This window comes from Macaca nemestrina, chromosome 1 (genome assembly GCF_043159975.1).
Source record: "Macaca nemestrina isolate mMacNem1 chromosome 1, mMacNem.hap1, whole genome shotgun sequence".
Lineage (NCBI taxonomy): Eukaryota > Metazoa > Chordata > Mammalia > Primates > Cercopithecidae > Macaca > Macaca nemestrina.
Window position 1 is genome coordinate 189,332,376 of NC_092125.1, and position 19,478 is coordinate 189,351,853.

At 44.5% G+C, this 19,478-nt stretch overlaps 2 protein-coding genes across 17 annotated transcripts in view; one reads left to right on the forward strand and one right to left on the reverse strand.

Annotated features, from left to right (window-relative positions):
• The window catches only part of LOC105494910 (ring finger protein 220), a 300,901-nt gene extending 300,609 nt beyond the window's left edge, over positions 1-292 (reverse strand). The window contains exon 1 of one of the 2 annotated variants that reach the window (XM_071094102.1): positions 191-292. The gene's annotated coding sequence lies outside the window, so the exon portion shown is untranslated. The remainder of the gene's footprint in view (positions 1-190) is intronic. The other variant, XM_011763921.3, reaches the window with a different exon arrangement.
• Positions 253-19,478, forward strand: part of LOC105494913 (ERI1 exoribonuclease family member 3) — a 134,472-nt gene continuing 115,246 nt past the window's right edge. For 2 of the 15 annotated variants that reach the window (XR_011621786.1, XM_011763923.3), the window contains exons 1-3: positions 494-710; positions 2,676-2,751; positions 16,500-16,777. Coding sequence is in view for 10 of the 15 variants with exons in the window: in XM_011763923.3 (XP_011762225.1) it covers positions 576-710; positions 2,676-2,751; positions 16,500-16,777 (489 nt within the window). In the remaining 5 variants the exon portion in view is untranslated. The other 13 variants (XM_011763928.3, XM_011763925.3, XM_011763922.3 and 10 more) reach the window with 13 other exon arrangements.

Consider the following 19,478-nt stretch of genomic DNA (forward strand, 5'->3'; position numbering starts at 1 on the left):
ATACTGGAGGGCGGGAAAACGGAGATGGGGGACCTGGGTCGCTGTAGGCCTTAGAAAGTTTCGTTTTAAAAAAATTGCTTTCACAGATCAGAAGTGATGTCCCCGCCCCCGCCTTCTCTTCTGAGTTCGTGCAACGTCAAAACTACAAGTCCCATAAGCCCGGCCGCCGGGACTTACCATCTTGACATACCTTAGCGCGCATGTCGGCGGGAGAGTGAGCATTTGGGGAGAAGAAGCCCCGCCCGACTGCAGCCCATTGGTCAAAGGGACCGGCAGCGGGCTCAGCGGTTGGCCACAGCGCCCGCCCGTCCGTCGCGTCGGTCGGGGTCAGAGTGCGCGGAGGTGAGTCGGTGTGTTGTGGACTCGTGGTGCTGGCTGCCGCTGTTCAGGCGGCCGGGAACGGGCGGTGGGGAGCGGGCGGAGCTGGCCTTGCCTCTGCCTGGCCGGCGCCGCAGTCGGCGCGGGCTGCGCCCGCCGCCGCCAACTGCCCTGAGCGCCTGCTGAGGCCGAGGGAGACGTCGGGGCCTGCACCTGGAGGGAGCCTGCCGCGCTGGCCCCGAGGAGGGGGCGTTGCCATGGCGACAGCCTCTCCCGCTGCTGACGGGGGACGGGGGCGGCCCTGGGAAGGAGGGCTGGTCTCCTGGCCCCCCGCCCCTCCCCTTACTCTCCCCTGGACTTGGATGGGCCCAAGTTGGGGGCAACACCCCGGGGTGGGTGATGCTGAATGCCCCCCTCCAAGATTGGGCCCTGGTTAATGCATGCGGGCCGAGGGTCGCGGTGCGCAGAATTTGTGCAACCTGGGGTGCTGGCCCATGTGCTAACCCTGGATGCTTAATCTACTGAGTAACGTTCTGGCGGAGGGGGAGAGGGGCAGAGCTTTGCAAGACAGGATGGGTGAGTTTATTAAGGGGGTTGACTTACTGGGATTACTAGAAAAGAAAAAGAGGTTTGACCAGAGTGGCTAGAAGTGGAGCAAGGAGATTGTATTAGAACATTCCTTTGACCCCCTCCCCAACACATGCACACACACCAGGTTAGCAGTTTACCTCTTTGTAAATCTGAAGCGGTGGTAGTGGTGATGGTGGAAGGAGTGAATAAGGGGCCTAACCTGGCTATCTTTCTGTGTGCCTGTCTTGCAAATGGTCTAGCAACAGGTGTTTTCTTAAAAAAAAAGCATGAATTTGGATTGAGGCTTGACTGTGAGTTCTTGTAAAATTTAACTGCTCATTGTTGACTTGGAAGATGCTGGATGTGGGGCCCCCAATGGGGGTTTGGATTTTGTCCTTAGAGCTGGATTTTGCAACGAATAGTGCCCATCGTTGCGTCTGCTTGAGGTCTCTGGCCACTTCAATGGTATTTACTCTTGTCAGACATTTCATCAGTTTCCCAGGGGAAGGGCAGCAAAACATGAATCATATTGGCTAAAAGACTGTACGCTATTCAAACTATAGTAGGTTGTGAGTGGCTAAATGAGTTTTGATTGTAGAGTTTCTTCCAGAAATTGGCTTCATCAAATTCTGCTTTATTCTGACTTTATCATATACAGCCTGCCCTGTTTTAGTGGGTTCTTGCTTGGAACTTAAGTTTATTATACCTGGATCTCCTACTATTTAAAAGCCAATTTATAAACAGGGACTTGAAGTGTGACTCCACTAATGTGTGTCTGTGATCCTGGTTAGAAACCCACTTGGCTGCCTTTTCCTCAGGAGGTGGGGGTTGGGGGGAGGGAGCTGCCGGGAAGTGATTGATAAGGTTTCCTTTATGGATTCTGTGGTGCTTCACTGGAGCTCAGAGCACTTTGGCAACTTAAGCACTCCAAATTAAAAGCTCATTAACAATTCCTGCCCAAAGATCCTGTAAATAATCAGCTAGCTAGGTCATAGAGCTTGGCTAGGAGCTCTTCTTCCAACTTGAAATTTCCAAATAAAAGTGCTTTTATTCCCTTTCATTTTGAAAAGTGTTTTCTTTGTGGTGGGGTAAATCCGTGAGTGGCCTTTTCCCAGGGGATCTGAGTAGAAGAAAGTCTTAAATGTGTGGAATGGTAGACAGGAATATATTAGTTCCAACCCTAGGTGTTTATACAAAAGACATCACTAACAGGGGCATCTCTGCAACTTCTGGTCCTTTGGAGGATATGAATTAGTTGAAAAGGATGATAGGTATCTATTGATGTTTTGACTTGGGATTTAGTTACCTTGACTTTCTTAGAGTTTGAAGCAGGCTTGGAAGTATCCCGAAAGTGTTTCCTAGTCTATGTGGCCATTTGCAGTATGACTTGTGGATTTGTGGCAACCAGCCCCTCCCCCAATCCTGGCCCAGCCTTAGTTCCTTAGTTCTGAATATTGTCAGCCTTACCAGTGTCTTCCTCCTTGACTAGACTAGGATTCTGAAATTACCCAAAGAGGCACCACTTCATGGCTATCTTTCTCGGTAAATGTTCAGTGTTTCTAGGAGGTGAGCCTCCATAGGAGGAAAAGTATATGACTAGAGAACATGAAAATCATTACAAATATAGTACTAATAGTTTCTGAAAGCTCCGTGGGGGCACTGTCTTTCCACATAGATGGCAGTTATCCCAAAGTTTGAGTTTAGAGTTTGAGGTGTAGTATCCTTCATGGGGATTTGATCCTTGGTATTGAAATAGACTTGTTGCAGAGATGTGTGTTTATCCACAGCATTGGGGCTTTCCAGCTCTCACAGAACCTTCAGCATCCCCAGCTGCCGGTCTTGGCATCTTCGAAGTAAGGAGAGGTGAGAATCCTGTTGCATGGTCAAGTTTGGCTTTATTTCCTTCTGAGTATTTGGGCTTGGAGGGTAGGGGGTGGGGATTGATGCAGATTGTATTTTTTTTCCCCACGTATCCCCAAAGTCTAAACAAATTGTATTTTTTTGTAGCTTCTTCTGATAAGGTAACATATGTTCAAAGTCTGTAGAAACTTAAAGTTTCTAAAGTGGTAAGAGTTGGAGGTGGGAGATCCAGACTCTGAAATTCTGTCACAATTGCTTTATGGGCATCTCATGAGCACCTACTTTAGGTTCAGGATGGTTGAATAGAACCAGAATAGCCCATTATCCTGAGAAATACACATCTTTTTTTTTTTTTTTTTTTTTTTTTTTTTTTTGAGGCGGAGTCTCACTCTGTCGCCCAGGCTGGAGTACAGTGGCACGCTCTTGGCTCACTACAAGCTCCGCCTCCCGGGTCCACGCCATTCTCCTGACTCAGCCTCCCGAGTAGCTGGGACTACAGGTGCTTGCCACCACGCCCGGCTAATTTTTTTGTATTTTTAGTAGAGATGGGGTTTCACCATGTTAGCCAGGATGGTCTCGACCTCCTGACCTCGTGATCCACCCACCTCGGCCTCCCAAAGTGCTGGGATTACAGGCTTGAGCCACCGCGCCCGGCCAGAAATACACATCTTAAGAAAATAGGAAGAAACATCTTCATTTGACTTTAAACATTTATTTATTTATTTAAGAGACAGACTCTTGCTAGGTTGCCCATGCTGGGCTCGAACTCCTGGGTTCAAGTGATCCTCCTCCCCACAAGTAGCTGGAGCTACAGGCATGTGCCACTACGCCTGGCTCTCATTTGGCTTTTGCTAATGTATTTGACCAAGGCCTTTGGGATCTTGGTTTAATTTAGGTTGCATGTCGCCTTTTGGTGGATGGTTAGTTCCAACCTGTCTGTTTTACAAGGATCAGGGACCAGCTAAAGAGGCATACTCTGGATGATTGATATCCAGGGACTTGAGCTTGTTTGTTCAATAGCTAAGGGCCAGGCACTGTGCTAGTTCCTGGGATTATAGTGGTGAACAAGAAAGCCACCTTCCCTGACACCATAGAGCTTACAAATTCATGGGAGAGACTGATAGTAAAAAGGCAGTTATGATATGATCTGAGAGTGCTATAGTAAGGGAAGTGTAGAGGCTTTGGAAATACTCAGAGGGGTCTCTGACCCAGAGTTGTAGACTCAGGGAAGGCCTCTCAGAGGAAGTAAACCTCCTCACATAGAATTAAACAAACCCTCAAAGAACGCTGAAAATTTAAAAAAAGAAAAAGAAAAAAATAAGATGAAGACATGAGGGACCAATTGTCAGAGCTTTGTTGAATATGAGAAAGTTCAGTGTGGCTGAAACAGAGTACTTAGTTGGCAGGGGACAGGAGAATATGGGGAGAGATGAAGCAGGAGGTAAGCAGAGGCCAGAGCCTTAGCTTATAAACTCTTAGGATTAGATCAGGGAGTAGAAAAAAGATTAGGGCTCTGCAAACTTTTTCTGTAAAGGATAAGATAGTAAATATTTAGGCTTTGGGTCTCTGTCACAACTTCTCAACTCTACTAAACTCTGCAGTTATGCATGAAAGTAGCCACAGACAGTATGAAAAGGAAGAGCATGGATGTATTCCTGTAAAACTTTATTTATAAAATAAATAAAGGTGGCAGCTAGATTTGGCCCATGGAACATAGTTTGCTGACCTCTGGATCAGATTTAAGAACAGTAAGAAGCCACTAAAGGGTTTTAAGCAGTAGACTGATGTTAGATTTGTGTTTTAGAAAGTTGGCAGGCCAGCGTGGTGGCTCACGCCTGTAATCCCAGCACTTTGGGAAGCTGAGGTGGGCAGATCACTTGAGGTCAGGAGTTCGAGACCAGCCTGGCCAACATGTTGAAACCCTGTCTCTACTAAAAATACAAAAATTAGCTGGGTGTGGTGGTGCATGTCTATAATCCTAGCTACTTGGGAGGCTGAGGTGGGAGAATCGCTTGAACCCAGAAGGCAGAGGTTGCAGTGAGCTGAGATGGCACCACTGCACTCCAGCCTGGGTGACAGAGCAAGACTCTGTCTCCAAAAAAAAATTTGCTCTGATTTCATTGTGAAAAATGGATTGAAGGGGACAGACAATACTGGAGGCAGAGAGACTAGTCAGGAGGCTGTGGAAAATTACATGGATAGCATTTTATTTTTCCCTTTTGTGGCATTATTTTGGTCCTTAAAAATTGAGTATATGGCTGGGCACAATGGCTCATGCCTATAATCTCAGCACTTTGGGAGACCGAGGCTTGAGGCAGGAAATCAGGACCAACCTGGTCAACATACTGAGACGCAACTCTACAAAAAAACCAAAACAACAACAAAAACTGATCTATAAATATGCTTTTCTTATAAATAAAAAAAATGAGTATAAATGAATCTGCATATATGAGTGTAACGGTTCTCTTTACTAACTTCCTACCCATCTACTAGAATGTATAGAATGTCTACCAAAGAATTTGTTGGAGATACTGGCTCCTATTTTACACACTGGAAAAGATGTAGAAAGGGAAAGTTGGTATAAAATGAATTGAAAGAGCTGAGCACGGTGGCTCATGCCCATAATCCCAGCACTTTGGGAGGCCAAGGTAGGTGGATCACTGGAGGCCGGGAGTTTGAGACCAGCCTGGCCAACATGGCAAAACCCTGTTTCTACCAAAAATACAAAAATTAGCTGGGCGTAGTGGCATGTGCTGGTAATCCCAGCTACTTGGGAGGCTGAGGCATGAGAATCACTTGAACCTGGGAGGTGGAGGTTGCAGTGAGCTGAGATTGTGCCACCATACTCCAGCCTGGGCAACAGAGCGAGACTCTGTCTCAAAAAAAAAAAAAAAGAAAAATGCTTTGGAAACTATATTTTAATGAAGTATGGAATAAGCAGAGCCATTGAAAGGGTCTCGGTCTTAGGGTTCATAACTTAATGTCAATTAATTTGAACTTCTTGAACTGTACACAGAGAGGATGAGCCATTTTCCTAAGCCTTCCAGGAAATTGCCCTCATTCTATATATGTCCTACTTGGTCTCTCCTTTCCTGGCTTGTAGAAGACTGATGACCTCTTCCAGATATTTTGGAGATGTCTCCTAGTTCAGGTATATGTCAAGGAAAGGGACCAAATAAAGTATTGTATTTGGTGAGCGTCTGATGAATAGGTTAGAGCTGAGAGTCCCTTGTCTGTGCTTTCCCTTACTTCCTACATTCCCTTTGTAGGAGGTCTTCATCCTACAACCCCAGTGTAGGTTTCTGGTAGCAGTGTTTACTTGACCTTGGGCAAGTGACTTACCTCTCTGAGCTTCACTTTGCTATCTGTAAAATGGAGATAATGATACAATCGAGTTGGCTGAAGGATTTAATAATGTTTGTAAAACTCTTTGCACAGTGTCTTGATAACTTTTATCACTAATAAAATTTTATATAATTAATAAGTTTTTATAAAGCAGCCAGTATTTGGGTGACTTGGCTTTTGACTTCATATTTTTTGTGTCCTCACAGTTGTCATTGTGAACATACGATAAAAACATAGCCGCTCATGGTGGCAGCCAGCAGACAGGAGGAATTGACAACTAAAGCAAGGCACTGCTCTTCATAATGGAAAATTTTCAGACAATGGGTGTTCCATTCAGAATCCCAGAACTGGCCAGGTGCGGTGGCTCACACCTGTAATCCCAACACTTTGGGAGGTCGAGGTGGGTGGATCACCTGCACCTGAGGTCAGGAGGTCAGGAGTTTGAGACCAGCCTGGCCAACATGGTGAAACCCCATCTCTACAAAAATACAAAAAATTAGCCAGGCATGGTGACACACATCTGTAGACCCAGCTATTCAGGAGGCTGAGGCAGGAGAATTGCTTGAACCTGGGAGGTGGAGGTTGCAGTGAGCCAAGATTGAGCTACTGCACTCCAGTCTGGGTGACAGAGTGAGACTCAAGACAAAAAAAAACACCAAGCAATCCCAGAACTTTTTTCAGTGTGGACCTTAGTTCCAGCACCATCAGTAAAGCAAATTGAGTGAGCAGCTTCCCGATAGAAATTCACCAAAGTGTGACCAGCATTCCTCCCTGTCTGTCTGGGGTCATTTATTAGTGTTGCCACCCTGTGGCCTTACATCTTTGTAAAGTGCCTCTCAAATTTTTTAAAATTACTTTTCACCAGCACTCTGGGAAGTGGGTCAGGTGGTCAGCATTCTTGTCCTTGATACCGTATGAAGAAACTGAGGCCCAGAAAGGTTAAATGAGTTGCCTGAGGTCCTGCTGTGAGGTACTGTCAAAGCTAGGGCAGATTTGCCATCCAGATGAAAGTGTGTTAGTTTATTGCTATGATTTTGCTTTCCTTGAGTGAGAGGTGCATAGTCATTCCAGAACTGCAATCTGATGCATGCCTTGTCCAGATCTACTAGGCTTGATTTGGGTCCTACGTTATCCATTTGGTTCTGTTGGGTTTTAATTAGTGATTGCTAGAACCAGAACTGTTGGGAAGCAGATTCCCTTTGGGTCATTGTTTTTAGCCTTTCCTCTTTGGGGGCATTCCTTGAGGAGCTTTGGGTTACTAGGGATTGCTTTGATGTGTTCAAAATTGTGCCTTGTGCCCCACAGCTACAGGTAAAATCAAAAGGCGGATAATTTATGGGAGTGTCAGAGCTGGCCGCTGGCACCTCAGGAGGCCATTAGTATGCCTGTTCAGACCCTCTGTGTCCTTGCAATTGATTCCTCTTTGCATGAGCCTGATTTGGGAAGCTGTAGATCTGTGGGTAGTGATTGGATGTGACAGTCCAAACACCGGTCCCTAAATTAATCCTTTTAATGGTATTCCGGCACCAAGGCAATTCTCTCTCTCTCTCTCTCTCTCTCTCTCTCTCTCTCTCTCTCTCTCTCTCTCGCTCTTTCTCTGTCTCGCTCTCTCTCTCGCTCTTTCTTTCGCTCTTTTTAACTAGGGAGGACAGAATGGGGTGGGCTAGGAGGAAGGATAAAGAAAGGAAGAGAAGAAGCTTTGTTTGGTGTTTAGGCCCTGCTCTGTTCTAATTAGCATGTTCTAATTCCAGAGCAGTTGGCATCTTGACTGTGGGCATATTAATTCATTTAGCAAACATTTACTCTTGCTTACTTTGTGCCTGGTCCTGTGCTGGGTGCTGGGAATACAGAAATGAATAAAATGTGGTCCTTACGCTTAGGGATCTAGCTCAGTGTTTCTCAGGCTTTAAAAACTGTGTTTAGACGTAACACAGTTTAGATTAAAACACACACACACACACAAAACAAAACAATCTTATGCTCTTCTTTAATGCTATTTGAAATTTTAAAATGCATTAGTCTGATAAGTCAAAGAATTATGTCAAATATGCTTTTTTTTTTGCTTTTTTTTTTTTTACATGCACATGCACACATATACCTGTACTGCTGTCTTCTATCCTTCTCCCTTAACTCATTAAAAATTACTGGTAGTAGAAGAAACATACCTAATACCTTACAACATAGTGAGATAAAAGTTATGAAGTAGGAATAAACTGTGCCACTGGATCATACTTAAGCAATTAGCTTTATGATGGAGTGTCAGAGAAAGCCACCAAGAGGGGGGAGATTTGAGCTGGATTTTGTAGAAGCAGTCATAATTTGTCTGGCAAAAAATGGAAGTGCATTCCAAAATAGGGAGCAGCGTTTGCCAAAGCACAGATTTGTAAAAGGAAATGTTACATTTGGGTACTTGAGTAAGAATTGATTATAACCCTGCCTCCTGCCAGTTTTCCACTCTGTAAGATGGAAAGATTTGTTCCTCTGGAATTTTGTTTGAGAAGAGGCTTCGAGTTCCTTGTGCTGCCGTTGTTTTAATTCTGCTTTTGTGCTCAGGCCTGTAATTTTTCTTTTTAAAATATAGAAAAAAAAAAAAAGGAAAACAAGTTAGGATGATTTGGATAGACTTAATTATTGCTTAAGGTTGAGTTACTTTTAGTTAAAGTTACACTTTGCCTCAAAAGAAAAACTGCAGTTGATATGCATTGTTGGCTCTCTGTTGGATGGGGGGAATCAATCATGTGGGGAAATGTGGGTCGTGGTAGAGAACAGGACCCCAAAGAGCTGAGCACTCCGATCCCTTAGTTTCCTCATGTGGAATATGAGAATACTGTTACCCATTCTGCTTGATACTGGGAGGATTAAATGAGATAAAATATGTAAATCATCAATACAGTGCCTGGCTTGAGTAGATTTTCAGAAAAGGGTGTTTCCCTTTTCTCTTTCTTAGGTAGTAACAGCTCCCTTTTACTGAGCACTTGCTACTGTGCAAAGCACTTTTTGTACATTGTATGGTTAAACTGAAACCCAAAGACAGGTATTATTATTATTATAGCTATTATCACAAATAATTTATAGTAGAGTCAGGATTTGAACCTAGGTTTGTCTATTACCAGTGTTTTAACACTAGATTGTATAACTCCTTGCTTTTACACCAGTTCCCCATTTTGGGACCGAGAGTATAGGAAGTATTTAACAGTTCTAGGTACCTCTCTTCTGGGATCAGATGCTGTCTACAAGTGTGAGAGGTGCTTAAAAGGTTGATGCTACTATACCTGCCCTCCATCCATCTCTAGTCCATTTATGGTGTGTTAGGAAGCAAGGCTTTGCCCCTTCTCATATGTGATGGGGTTGCAACAGACTTGCAGGACTTTGCAAAAAGATGTCTTCCAGCTTTGGCGGCTGAAAGGAGTTTGCCCAAGCTACTGGGCATGGCTGATGGTTTAGCAAACAACAGGCAAATCACAAACAATTGCCTCTTTTTATGTGTTTCTTGGAGCCTCTGAAACAGACCAGTTGAAGGGGAGAGCAAGCCTGCTGTGACCTGTGATGTTGCCATCAGAATTTGGTGTTCTTAAAGGCCTTTAGTGATTTTAGCTCTGCTGGTAGTTTGGGATTATTAGCAGCTGCTTCTGAGTTGGGGGAGTTCTCCCTAGCCATGCCTTGGAGCAGAAGCAGCTGTAGCTACAGGCCAAGGCAGGGACTGGATGTAGAGAAGAAGAGACTGTTTTATTGAGGTGAGGACCCAGTTTTAGAGTTCCTGCTTCCTTTCTGCTTTGGGACCACGTGGAGGTTCCAGGGCATGTCAAGCTTTGTTTTGTCTTCAACCTCTAGCCTTCAGCAAACTAGACAGAGTCCTCAGGCTCCTGGCGTCTTCTATGAGACTGCACAGCTTGGGAAATGACTAGTGAGGCCTTTTCCTTGTGTTGGATCCCAGCCTGAGATCCTGGCCTTGGAGTCGAGAGCCTAGGTTCTATTCTTACTATTTCTTGCAATGTGAAGCTTGGGCAGTCCTTTTCTCTTTCTAATCTCATTTTTCCTGGCTGGTTGGACTGTGTTGCCTCTTAGGTTTTCTTTCACCTCTGACAGTTTGTTTTTTACACAGAGAGTGCTCTGGCAGTAAGGATATATTCATTAGATGGAAGATTATGACTTTTGAAGGCATGCAGTTTATTTGTATTTTTCCCAGGCTATTTTTAGCTGCTTGAGACAAAGCCTATGACTAAGTGAGTTCCAGACAGGTATTACTGTGTTTTTTATTGTTGTTTCTGTGACTCAGGTGCCTGAGCACTTGTGATACTGCAGGTCAGATTGGGTCGGGGGCTTACACCAGGACTGAGAACTGAGGAAGCTGTGATTGTTGTATTCCTAGGTGCTTCCAGTCAGCTGGACTCAGAACCTGTTGCTGGTAACTTGGAGTTACTCAAATGTATCCCTGCCTCTTAGTCTGGCTTCTAATGGAATGAATTAAATCCAGGGATGGTATAAACATACACCCTCCCAGAAATCCCAAGTACACATGGCTGGGGAGGTGGGAGTGGGAGTAGACCACGTGTTTCACAATGGGCTCCTCTTGTTTTCCCATCCTGAGGACTCCCTTGGCCTGTGTGTGTGGATGTTAAAGGTCGACCCCCTCTACTCACCCCTCCAGTAATGGAGGCTATAAAATGTCTATTTACCCAAGACACCAGAACGACTCCTCTGTGGTTCCTCTAATCTGGTGATTTGGTGCTTCTTTGGTCTCTCAGGTAAATACAGATTGAGTCTTTTTATAAAGGCATATTATTTCCCTCATTAAATGTGTGTTTTGGCACATGTGTTATTTACCTGATAGACAGTAATGGCTGCAGAGGAGCCATTGGTGTCTGTTGTGTAAATACTCTGCACAGAGACCATCCTCCAGGGGCTCTGGCGCAGGCCTGTTTCTCCAAATTGGGCTGGCCCCGTGGCAGTCCCATTTACCCCTCCCCTGTCCCCACTGGGGACCTGGGCCCTTCATATTGAGGAGAGAATCATTCATTTTCCTCCTTGCCATGGGCTACTTAATACCTTTAATTTGCTAGGAGAGGGAAAAGGATGTCTGAGAATAAATGTGTATAAATCTTTGTCTCTGATGAAAGATAGTTTGCAGAAATAGGCAGAATCATAAACTTTCTTTTGAGTTTTGGTCCTCAGTTAGATACTAAAAGTCCCAGTTGATTTTATAAGCTATAGACTTATAGCCTGCAAATTTGTGACTAAAACATAAAGACATCAATAGGAAGGAGAAATCCCTAAGACACCAGAGGGTGCGAGGGCAGGTGGGATGCTGCTGCAGGGAGCAGGGGTGTTTCCTGAGAAGGCTCTATGGTAGCAGGAGTGCCAGTGAGGTGGGCATTGAGTGGGTGCTCTTCTAATGGAAAGTCGGCTGGATAGAGATACTGTTTGGGCTGAGAGATGCTTTGAGCCTCTCTGCCAGAGAGAACATGCAGCCTACCTTCTGTGGGCATTACAGGGAGATCTCTCCCTTCAAATACTGTCTGTGTGATATTTTTAATTTAAAAATTTTAACTACATTGCACATGGATTTAAAAAAAACAATTTAATTTATTGAGACAGAGTCTCTGTCACCCAGGCTGGAGTGTAGTGATGTGATCTCAGCTCACTGCAAACTCTGCCTCCTGAGTTCAAGCGATTCTCCTGCCTCAGCCTCCTGAGTAGCTGGATTACAGGCGAGTGCTACCATGCCTGGCTAATTTTTGTAATTTTAGGAGAGAAGGGGTTTTGCCATGTTGCCCAGGCTGATCTTGAACTCCTGACCTCAAGCGATCTGCCTGCCTTGGCCTCCCAGACTGCTGGGATTACAGGTGTGAGCCACCCCACCCCACCCAGCTGATTTTAAAAAGCAATTTTGAAAAACAATTTGAAACAGCCCAAATTTACTTAAAAGTTGTAAGTACAGTAGAAGGAATTTTTTCCCTGAACCATTTGAGGGTTAAATTGCCGACCTAATACCCCATCACCCTGAATACTTGGTGTGCATTTCCTATAAACAAGGACATTTTCCTACCTAGTCACAATACAACCATCAAAATCAGGAAATTAACATTGATACAAAACCTCTATATAATCCTCGGACCCCATTAAAGTCTTGCCAGTTGTCCTAGGAATGTTCTTTGCAGCAAAATGATCCAGTTCAGAATTGTGGGTTGCATTTGGTTATCAAGTCTCTGTAGTCTCCTTTAGACTTTCCTCAGTAAACGTTCCTTGGCATTCATGACCTTGATACTTTTGAAGATTATAGGTTGGTTATTGTTTAGATTGTCTCTCAATTAGGGTTTGTATGACATTTTCTCATGATTAGATTTAGGTTGTGTATCTTCAGGAATGTATCAGAAATGATGCTTTGTTCTTTTCGTTACATGATTTTGATTTATCCCATTATTGATAATGTTCGCTTTGATCACTTGATTAAGGTGATGTCTGCCAGGCTTCTCCATCATAAAATTACTCCTCGTTGTAATTAATAAGTATTTCTTGGGGAGATACTTTGAAACTATGTAAATATCTCACATCAAAGTTTAATTTATTGATTTATATCTTTATGGACTCATGGTTTTCTATTCAGTGCATTATAATCCATTACTATCATTGTTTCTTGGCCAGTAGGTGGCTTCTGTATCCTTTTGGTATGTTCCCATCATTCTTTGGGTGTTTTCTTGCTTTGTGGTATAAGATGTTATGGGCTTATCTTGTATTTCTCTTGCTGCATCCCTGGAATCAGCCATTTCTTCAAGGACCTCTGTTTCTTTTAGTGGAGAATGGTATTTAGAAGGCAACTGGGGCTGGGTGCTGTGGCTCATGCCTGTAATCCCAGCACTTTGGGATGCCAAGGTGGGAAGAACACTTGAGCCCAGGAGTTTGAGACCAGCCTGGGCAACATAGTGAGACTCTCATCTCTACAAAAAAATAAAAGTATTAGCTGGATGTGGTGGCATGTGCCTGTGGTCCAAGCTACTTGGGAGGCTGAGGTGGGAAGATTGCCTGAGCCTGGGAGTTCGAGGCTGCAGTGAGCTGTGATTGTGCAACTGCACTGCAGCCTGGACAACAGAGCAAGACCCTATCTTAAAAAAAAACTAGAAGGCAATGGAGTGCTAGGTGTGCTCATTGCCATTGTTACTGCTCCCTGGCTCTTCCTTAAACAGAAATATATATGCATATGTATGTATATTTGTGTGTGTGTATCCATCTGTCTATCTGATATACATCTAATCAAAAACCATGAGTTCACATTCTTCCTGCCAATTCCAATCCAACACCACAGATTTTCTCCCTTTCCATATTTTAAGTCCTTTCTGTAACAGTGAGAAACTCGGGTCCCATTATCCTTAATATATGCACTTCCTTGATCAGTTCCTCTGTAGGTAGCTAATCTCCTGTTACTGCCACTGCTCTTTACCCCTCATGAGTGCCTCTTTTACCCTGCCTATGTCACCCCACATCAGACTGCCAGCCCACATGGATGCTCTCCACACCCCCTTGGTTCTGACATGCTGTACCACACCTTCCCACCTCTGCAAGGATGTCTTCCTCACCCTGCCTGGGCTCTGACAGTGTCCCCCAGACCTCTCTGGCTCACCCTACTCCACCTGTTACAGATATCTGCCCTCTTCTGCTGCACCTAATGGCTTTAGGATTGAGTTTTTCAGGAAGGGAAGAGGAAGAGCTACCCTCTGTTTCTTGACTTGAACTGAACTTGGTTGTTAGAAGTAAGGGAAGTGTGGAATCCAGTAACTGCTGATATGTGGAGGCCTGACCTCCTAATGTCTACTCTCAAGACTTCCTACAAGAGAAGCTTTTTTGTTTTGTTTTGTTTTTGAGTCTTGCTCTGTCACCCAGACTGGAGTGCAGTGGCGTCATCACAGCTCACTGCAGCCTCAACCTCCTGGGCTCAAGCGATCCTCCTACTTCAGCCTGCCAAGTAGCTGGGACTACAGGCATTCACCACCCCACCTGGCTAATTTTTAATTTCTTTTTTGTAGAGATGGGGTCTCACTGTGTTTCCCAGGCTGATTTCAAACTCCTGGGCTCAAGCGATACTTCTGCCTCAGCCTCCCACAGTGCTGGGATTACAGGTGTCAGTCACTGTGCTTGACCAAAAGAAGCTTTTTGATGTAGATGAAATCAGGTGAAAAAGCAAGGCCTGCAGGCAAGAGAACCGCTGGCCATCAGAATAGGGTATGTATAGTATGCTCTGTCAGAGGTCTAGAGCATTTTAGGGTTGCGGAAGACATCGATACTACTCTCTGAGGCTGGCTTATGAATTAATTGGATTTGTAGGCCCAGAATCTGGGGGATCCAGGCTTGGCCAGTTAGGCATAGCCCAATAGGATAGTAGTAATAACATTAGGCTAATATATATTAAGCCGTTATATGCCAGACACTGCTCTTAATGCTTTGCATGTGTTGTCTCATGGTATTCTCACTTAAGGAATAGGTGCTATAGTTATTGTCATTTTACAGATGAGGAATTGAAGAACACAGCATGCCCAGGGTGCCATGGGTAGTAAGTGGTAAAGCCAGGATTCAAACTTGGAAGCCCTCCTTGCTCATCATGCTTAATTGCTTATAGTATTTGGTAGATAGGATCTGACTGACTGTACATACAATGCATATTCTATGCACATTGTGGAACATTAAGACTTTTGGAAGTCTTTACACTTTTTTATGGGGTTAGAGAAGAGTCTAAGTCCTTGAGGCACTTTGAATCCAAACTAGAATGGGTAATTTGAGCAGACCGGTGTCTCCTACCTCATCAAGGCTTCCAGTACGGTTCAGGAATAGGTGATGAGAAGATTCTGGCTTTCAAAAGGATATTGGCCCTCTTGCCTTTCCAGGAAACTCCATAGTGAAACTCAAGCTGGCGTTTGTCTACTGGGGCTGAGTTTTGGCTGTATTTTTGGTGAGGCTATAAAGCAGTGGTGAAAACAAGTGCTGTGCTTGTGCAGGATCCACAAAGAACTTAAAATATTTTTTGGTCTTAGCTCCACTGAATCCCCCTGAAATCTCATTATAGGGATAGGGAAATCGAGGAGCTATGCTAGCGTATATCCTAGTAAATATATAGGCAAGTTACTGTAGCTCATTCAGTGAGTCAGGAGAGAGATGGGAAGACAGCCATACTTGGCATTATCTGCTTCTGTTCAGGTAGTGACCTAATTGCCTTTGAGTATGTGCTGGACTTCACAGGGTGCTATCCCCTCTACCCTGTGTGAAGGGAGCCAGGTGCCCACTTGCAGCCATCAGAGGCAAGCCTTTGGCTGTGTTGGAATGGGGCTTCAGAAAGCACAAACTATGGCCATTACTGTATTGTACAGTGAGATTTCTTATTTGAGGATTAAAGTTGAGAGAAATTTGAATGTTGGGTATTAAAGGGAGAAAGACAACATTTCTGCTTTGTTCCTTCTTTCTTTTTAAGGAAGTTTGAGATATTCATGAGTAAAACTTAGGCTTTGATTTTTATATTTGGTTAGGCCTCTGAGGAGCAGGCATTCTGCAAATTTAAGGGGAAAACTTAAAGGAAAAGTGATTCCTTTTTTTTTTTTGCACATGTAACTCAGAAAACTTTACTAGACTTTTAGCCGTGCTCCTATTACTGCCACATCTGGGTTTTCTTTTTCTTCCCTATTTAAAAAGTCCCGCAGTCATTCAGGGCCTCTAGTAGAGACTGAGTCTAAGGCAGCAAATGAGAAGGCCTAAGGCTGTTGCCAGCTGTGCTCTCCAGGCACTGTTCATTCCCCCCGGGTGCCACTTACTAGTGTGGGGGCTGGGGGATCACCAGAATGCTGGGAGCAAACTCCCCTGTGATTTGCTTTGTTTGCCTTCACCTTGGGAGAGGGGAGGAGGGTATGTGGAGACATCAAGATACAGACTGGAAAGCCAGGGGCAAATGGCTCCTAGTGGAGCTGAGAAAAGAGCCTAGGACATTTTCTGCTGCTTGTCTGAGTCTACTTAGCTTCCAGGACTGATTGTACAACAGGGTCACCTCATGTTACTTTGGGCCCATAGCTTTAATGTTAACTGTTGCCACCTGAGAAGTGACTGCACAATTTTTCTCTTTTCTCTCTTTTGAACTTTAGAGCTCCATTTAAAGATGAAGGCCCGTGTTGCATGTTGTTTTGAGAATGATCTGGGAGACTCAGAGCTGTAATAATGCTGCAGGTGCTGCTATTAGGGTCTTGAACTTCGGTAACGAATACTATGATTTAGAAAAGGGGCCCAGAAACACTGGGGAGTGGCCCATGTTGCGTGGATACTCCTGAAGACTAGATGGAACAGGGCCACAGTGGGAGGGAGTAACCCAGGCTCTCTGTTCTTTTTTTTTTTTTCTTTTTTTTCTTTCTTTTTTTTTTAAACTTTCCTCCCCTAAGTTTTAGATGCTTCTGGATGTTCAATGCTAGCACCTTTACAGACTGGAGCAGCTCGATTTTCTTCGTATTTACTTTCAAGAGCAAGAAAAGTGCTGGGCTCCCACTTATTTTCTCCCTGTGGTGTTCCGGAGTTCTGCTCCATATCCACCAGAAAGCTGGCGGCCCACGGCTTTGGCGCATCCATGGCGGCAATGGTGTCCTTCCCTCCCCAGAGGTATCACTACTTTTTAGTGCTGGACTTTGAGGCCACGTGCGACAAGCCACAGATTCATCCTCAGGTAACTGTTCCATCATTGCTTTAGAAAAGGTGGGGTGGGCAAGGAGGGAGGGAGGATAGTTTTGCTTTCTGGGACCGAAAGGAGCTTTCTCATGCCTTCCTGTCTTTTAGCTACTCATTTAGAGTTCCTGTCTAGGAAGCAGGACTTGTTTCAGGTATGCTAGTGTAAGGTAGACCTGAGAAGTCTCTGGAGAGAACTGGGTACATTGTTTTTCTCTGGTCTCAGCTTTTGGGAATCAACATACTTCCTTCTCTCCCGTCCTTCCTTTCTCTGTTCTCTTCTTTCCTCCATTCTCCTGCTACTGCCACTTGTTCCTTTAAGGAATACTATAGTAGCTAGCCTCCAAGATGACCCCAGTGATCCTTAACTCCTGCTATTCACACCCTTGGTAGTTCCCCTCCTGCACTGAATCAAAGATATCCCTGTAGAGCTAATAGAGTACAGTGGAAGAGATAATGTATGACTTCTGAGGGTAAGTTATAAAAAGTATTGCAGTCCACTTTGCTCTTTTGGACCACTTGCTCTGGGGGAAGCCAGCTGTCATGCTGCCAGGACACTCAAGCAGCCCTGTGGAGAGGCACATGTATGTAGGAACTGAGGCTCTTAGCCAAAATCCAGTGCCCAACTTGCCAGTCATGAGAATGAGCTCTCTTAGAAGTGAATCTACCAGCCCCGGTCAGGCCTTCAGATGACTGCAGCCCCAGTGGACATGTGACTTCAACCTTAGGAGAGACTTTGAGCCAGACCAGCCAGCTGAGCCATGGTCAAATTCCTGACTCACAGGAACTGTGAGGGATAACAAATGATTATTGACGTTTTAAGCCCCAAGTTTTGGGATGATTTGTTATGCAGCATTAGATAACCTGAGTAAGTACCATTGTTGGTCTGTTGGAAAGGACAATTTCTTTCCTTGCTTTTTTTCATTAGCCACCAGCTGTGTTCAAAGACCTTTTAGCTTTTAAGTTAATGCTACTAGGAGGCTTGGATTAGCTGCAGGTGATATTGAAGTATGTGGTGTTTGCTTTGAGGGAATGATTGGGGGCTGATGTAGCAGTTCATTGTAGTGTTGGTGCATTGAATATGCCTGGCTCTAGGACTGTAACTCTTCTCTACAGGGTTAGGTTATAGACTGTGATTTGGGGATGCATAGACATATTGCTCTGGGAACAACTTTCAGTCGTAAGGAGGAGGGAGAGAAGGGGACCTCAGCATTGGGCACTTGGAAGGTAGGGAGGAGTGTGGTCCATTCAAAGATAAACTGGGTTCATTTGTCATGGTTGGTTTTTTCAGGAAGGGATAGAATGGTAGATTATTTTACATAAAGCAGATATGACAACCTCTTTAGTTTTCCCTTTCTCCTCTCCTCTTTTCTATACTCCCTTAATGCATTGGTCTGCCTTTGGGGCACTGGAGTGAGTTCTGTTGAGGGCTGGGAACACAGGAGCTGGATAAGGAGAATATCCTAAAGGAAGGTCCTTTGGGTGAAAGGGAGTGCAGCTTGGGAGCTACTCAAGCCACGCTTACTTTCTCTGCCTCTTGCTCCTGCCTGTACTGTAGAGTCTTCTTCCCTGCCTCCCCAAGCTACTGGAGTTTCTCTGGTGTGGTGGGGGGCAGCTGGGTGGTACGTTGGGAATTTTGGTTTTGTAGATTCTCCCACATTGGGAATCAGGGATCCAAATCTTAATATGTCATATTATTTCTTCTACTTCAGTCACTGGGTAAGCCCTAGTGGGACATGAGACTAAAATCTAACACATCTCTGTCACATAGGATTCATCCCTCTTCTGATCCCTCATAATCGCTTGGCACCTCTGCTATGGCATTTACTGCTTTCTGGCATATGCTTATATATGTGTATTTTCTTACCTTATCGGTTAGATTATAAGCTCAGATAATTATGTAGCTCTGTTTTCTTGTCCTGCAGAGGGTCCTGCCAATATTCCTGAAGGTGAAGCCTGAATCATGTCTCAGTTTGGTCTGTCAATGTCTCCTTTCATCTCTCTTTCAAGGGCTTTATTTTTACTTATTTATTTATTTATCACAATGCTGAAGACATCATGCAGTACAGATTTAAACAGCTTGTGTCACCAACTTCCTTCCCAGACTTAGGCACCAAGACCTTCCAGACCCAGGCTGAGTTAGGGCTTCACATTGTTTACCAGGATCTGGGCCTGATTAAAGATTATCTCCAGAATCAATGAACCCTGATGATGTGATTCCAAGGGCACTTAAGGAATTGGCTGCCCTGGTTCATTATTAGCAAAGCATTAGCTGTTGCTTTAGAGAACTCGGGAAGAAGCATTTTCTGTCTTGCTTATCTTTAAAAGGAGAATACGAATGATCTTGGAAATTATAGACCCGTTAGTTTACTGTGATTCCAGAGAAGATACTTGACCTGATCGTCAGATAATCAATCAGCAAACAGCTAGAAGAGCGTGGGGCACTGAGTAATAACTTACATGGGTTTGTGAAGAAGAGCAAATCCTGTCAGATCAATCTAACTTCTTGCTGTGACATAGTGATGGATTTGAGTCGGTCTAGGGCAAGTGATAAATGTAATGCGTCTTGACTTCATTAAACCTCTACAATGCTGTGATCAACAGTTGGGAAGGTGAGTTTGGGGCCAGATATCTGTGTTGGACTACCCATCAGACCACCTTCAGGAAAGACCACCTTCAGGAAAGGGACGGCAGGTTGAAAC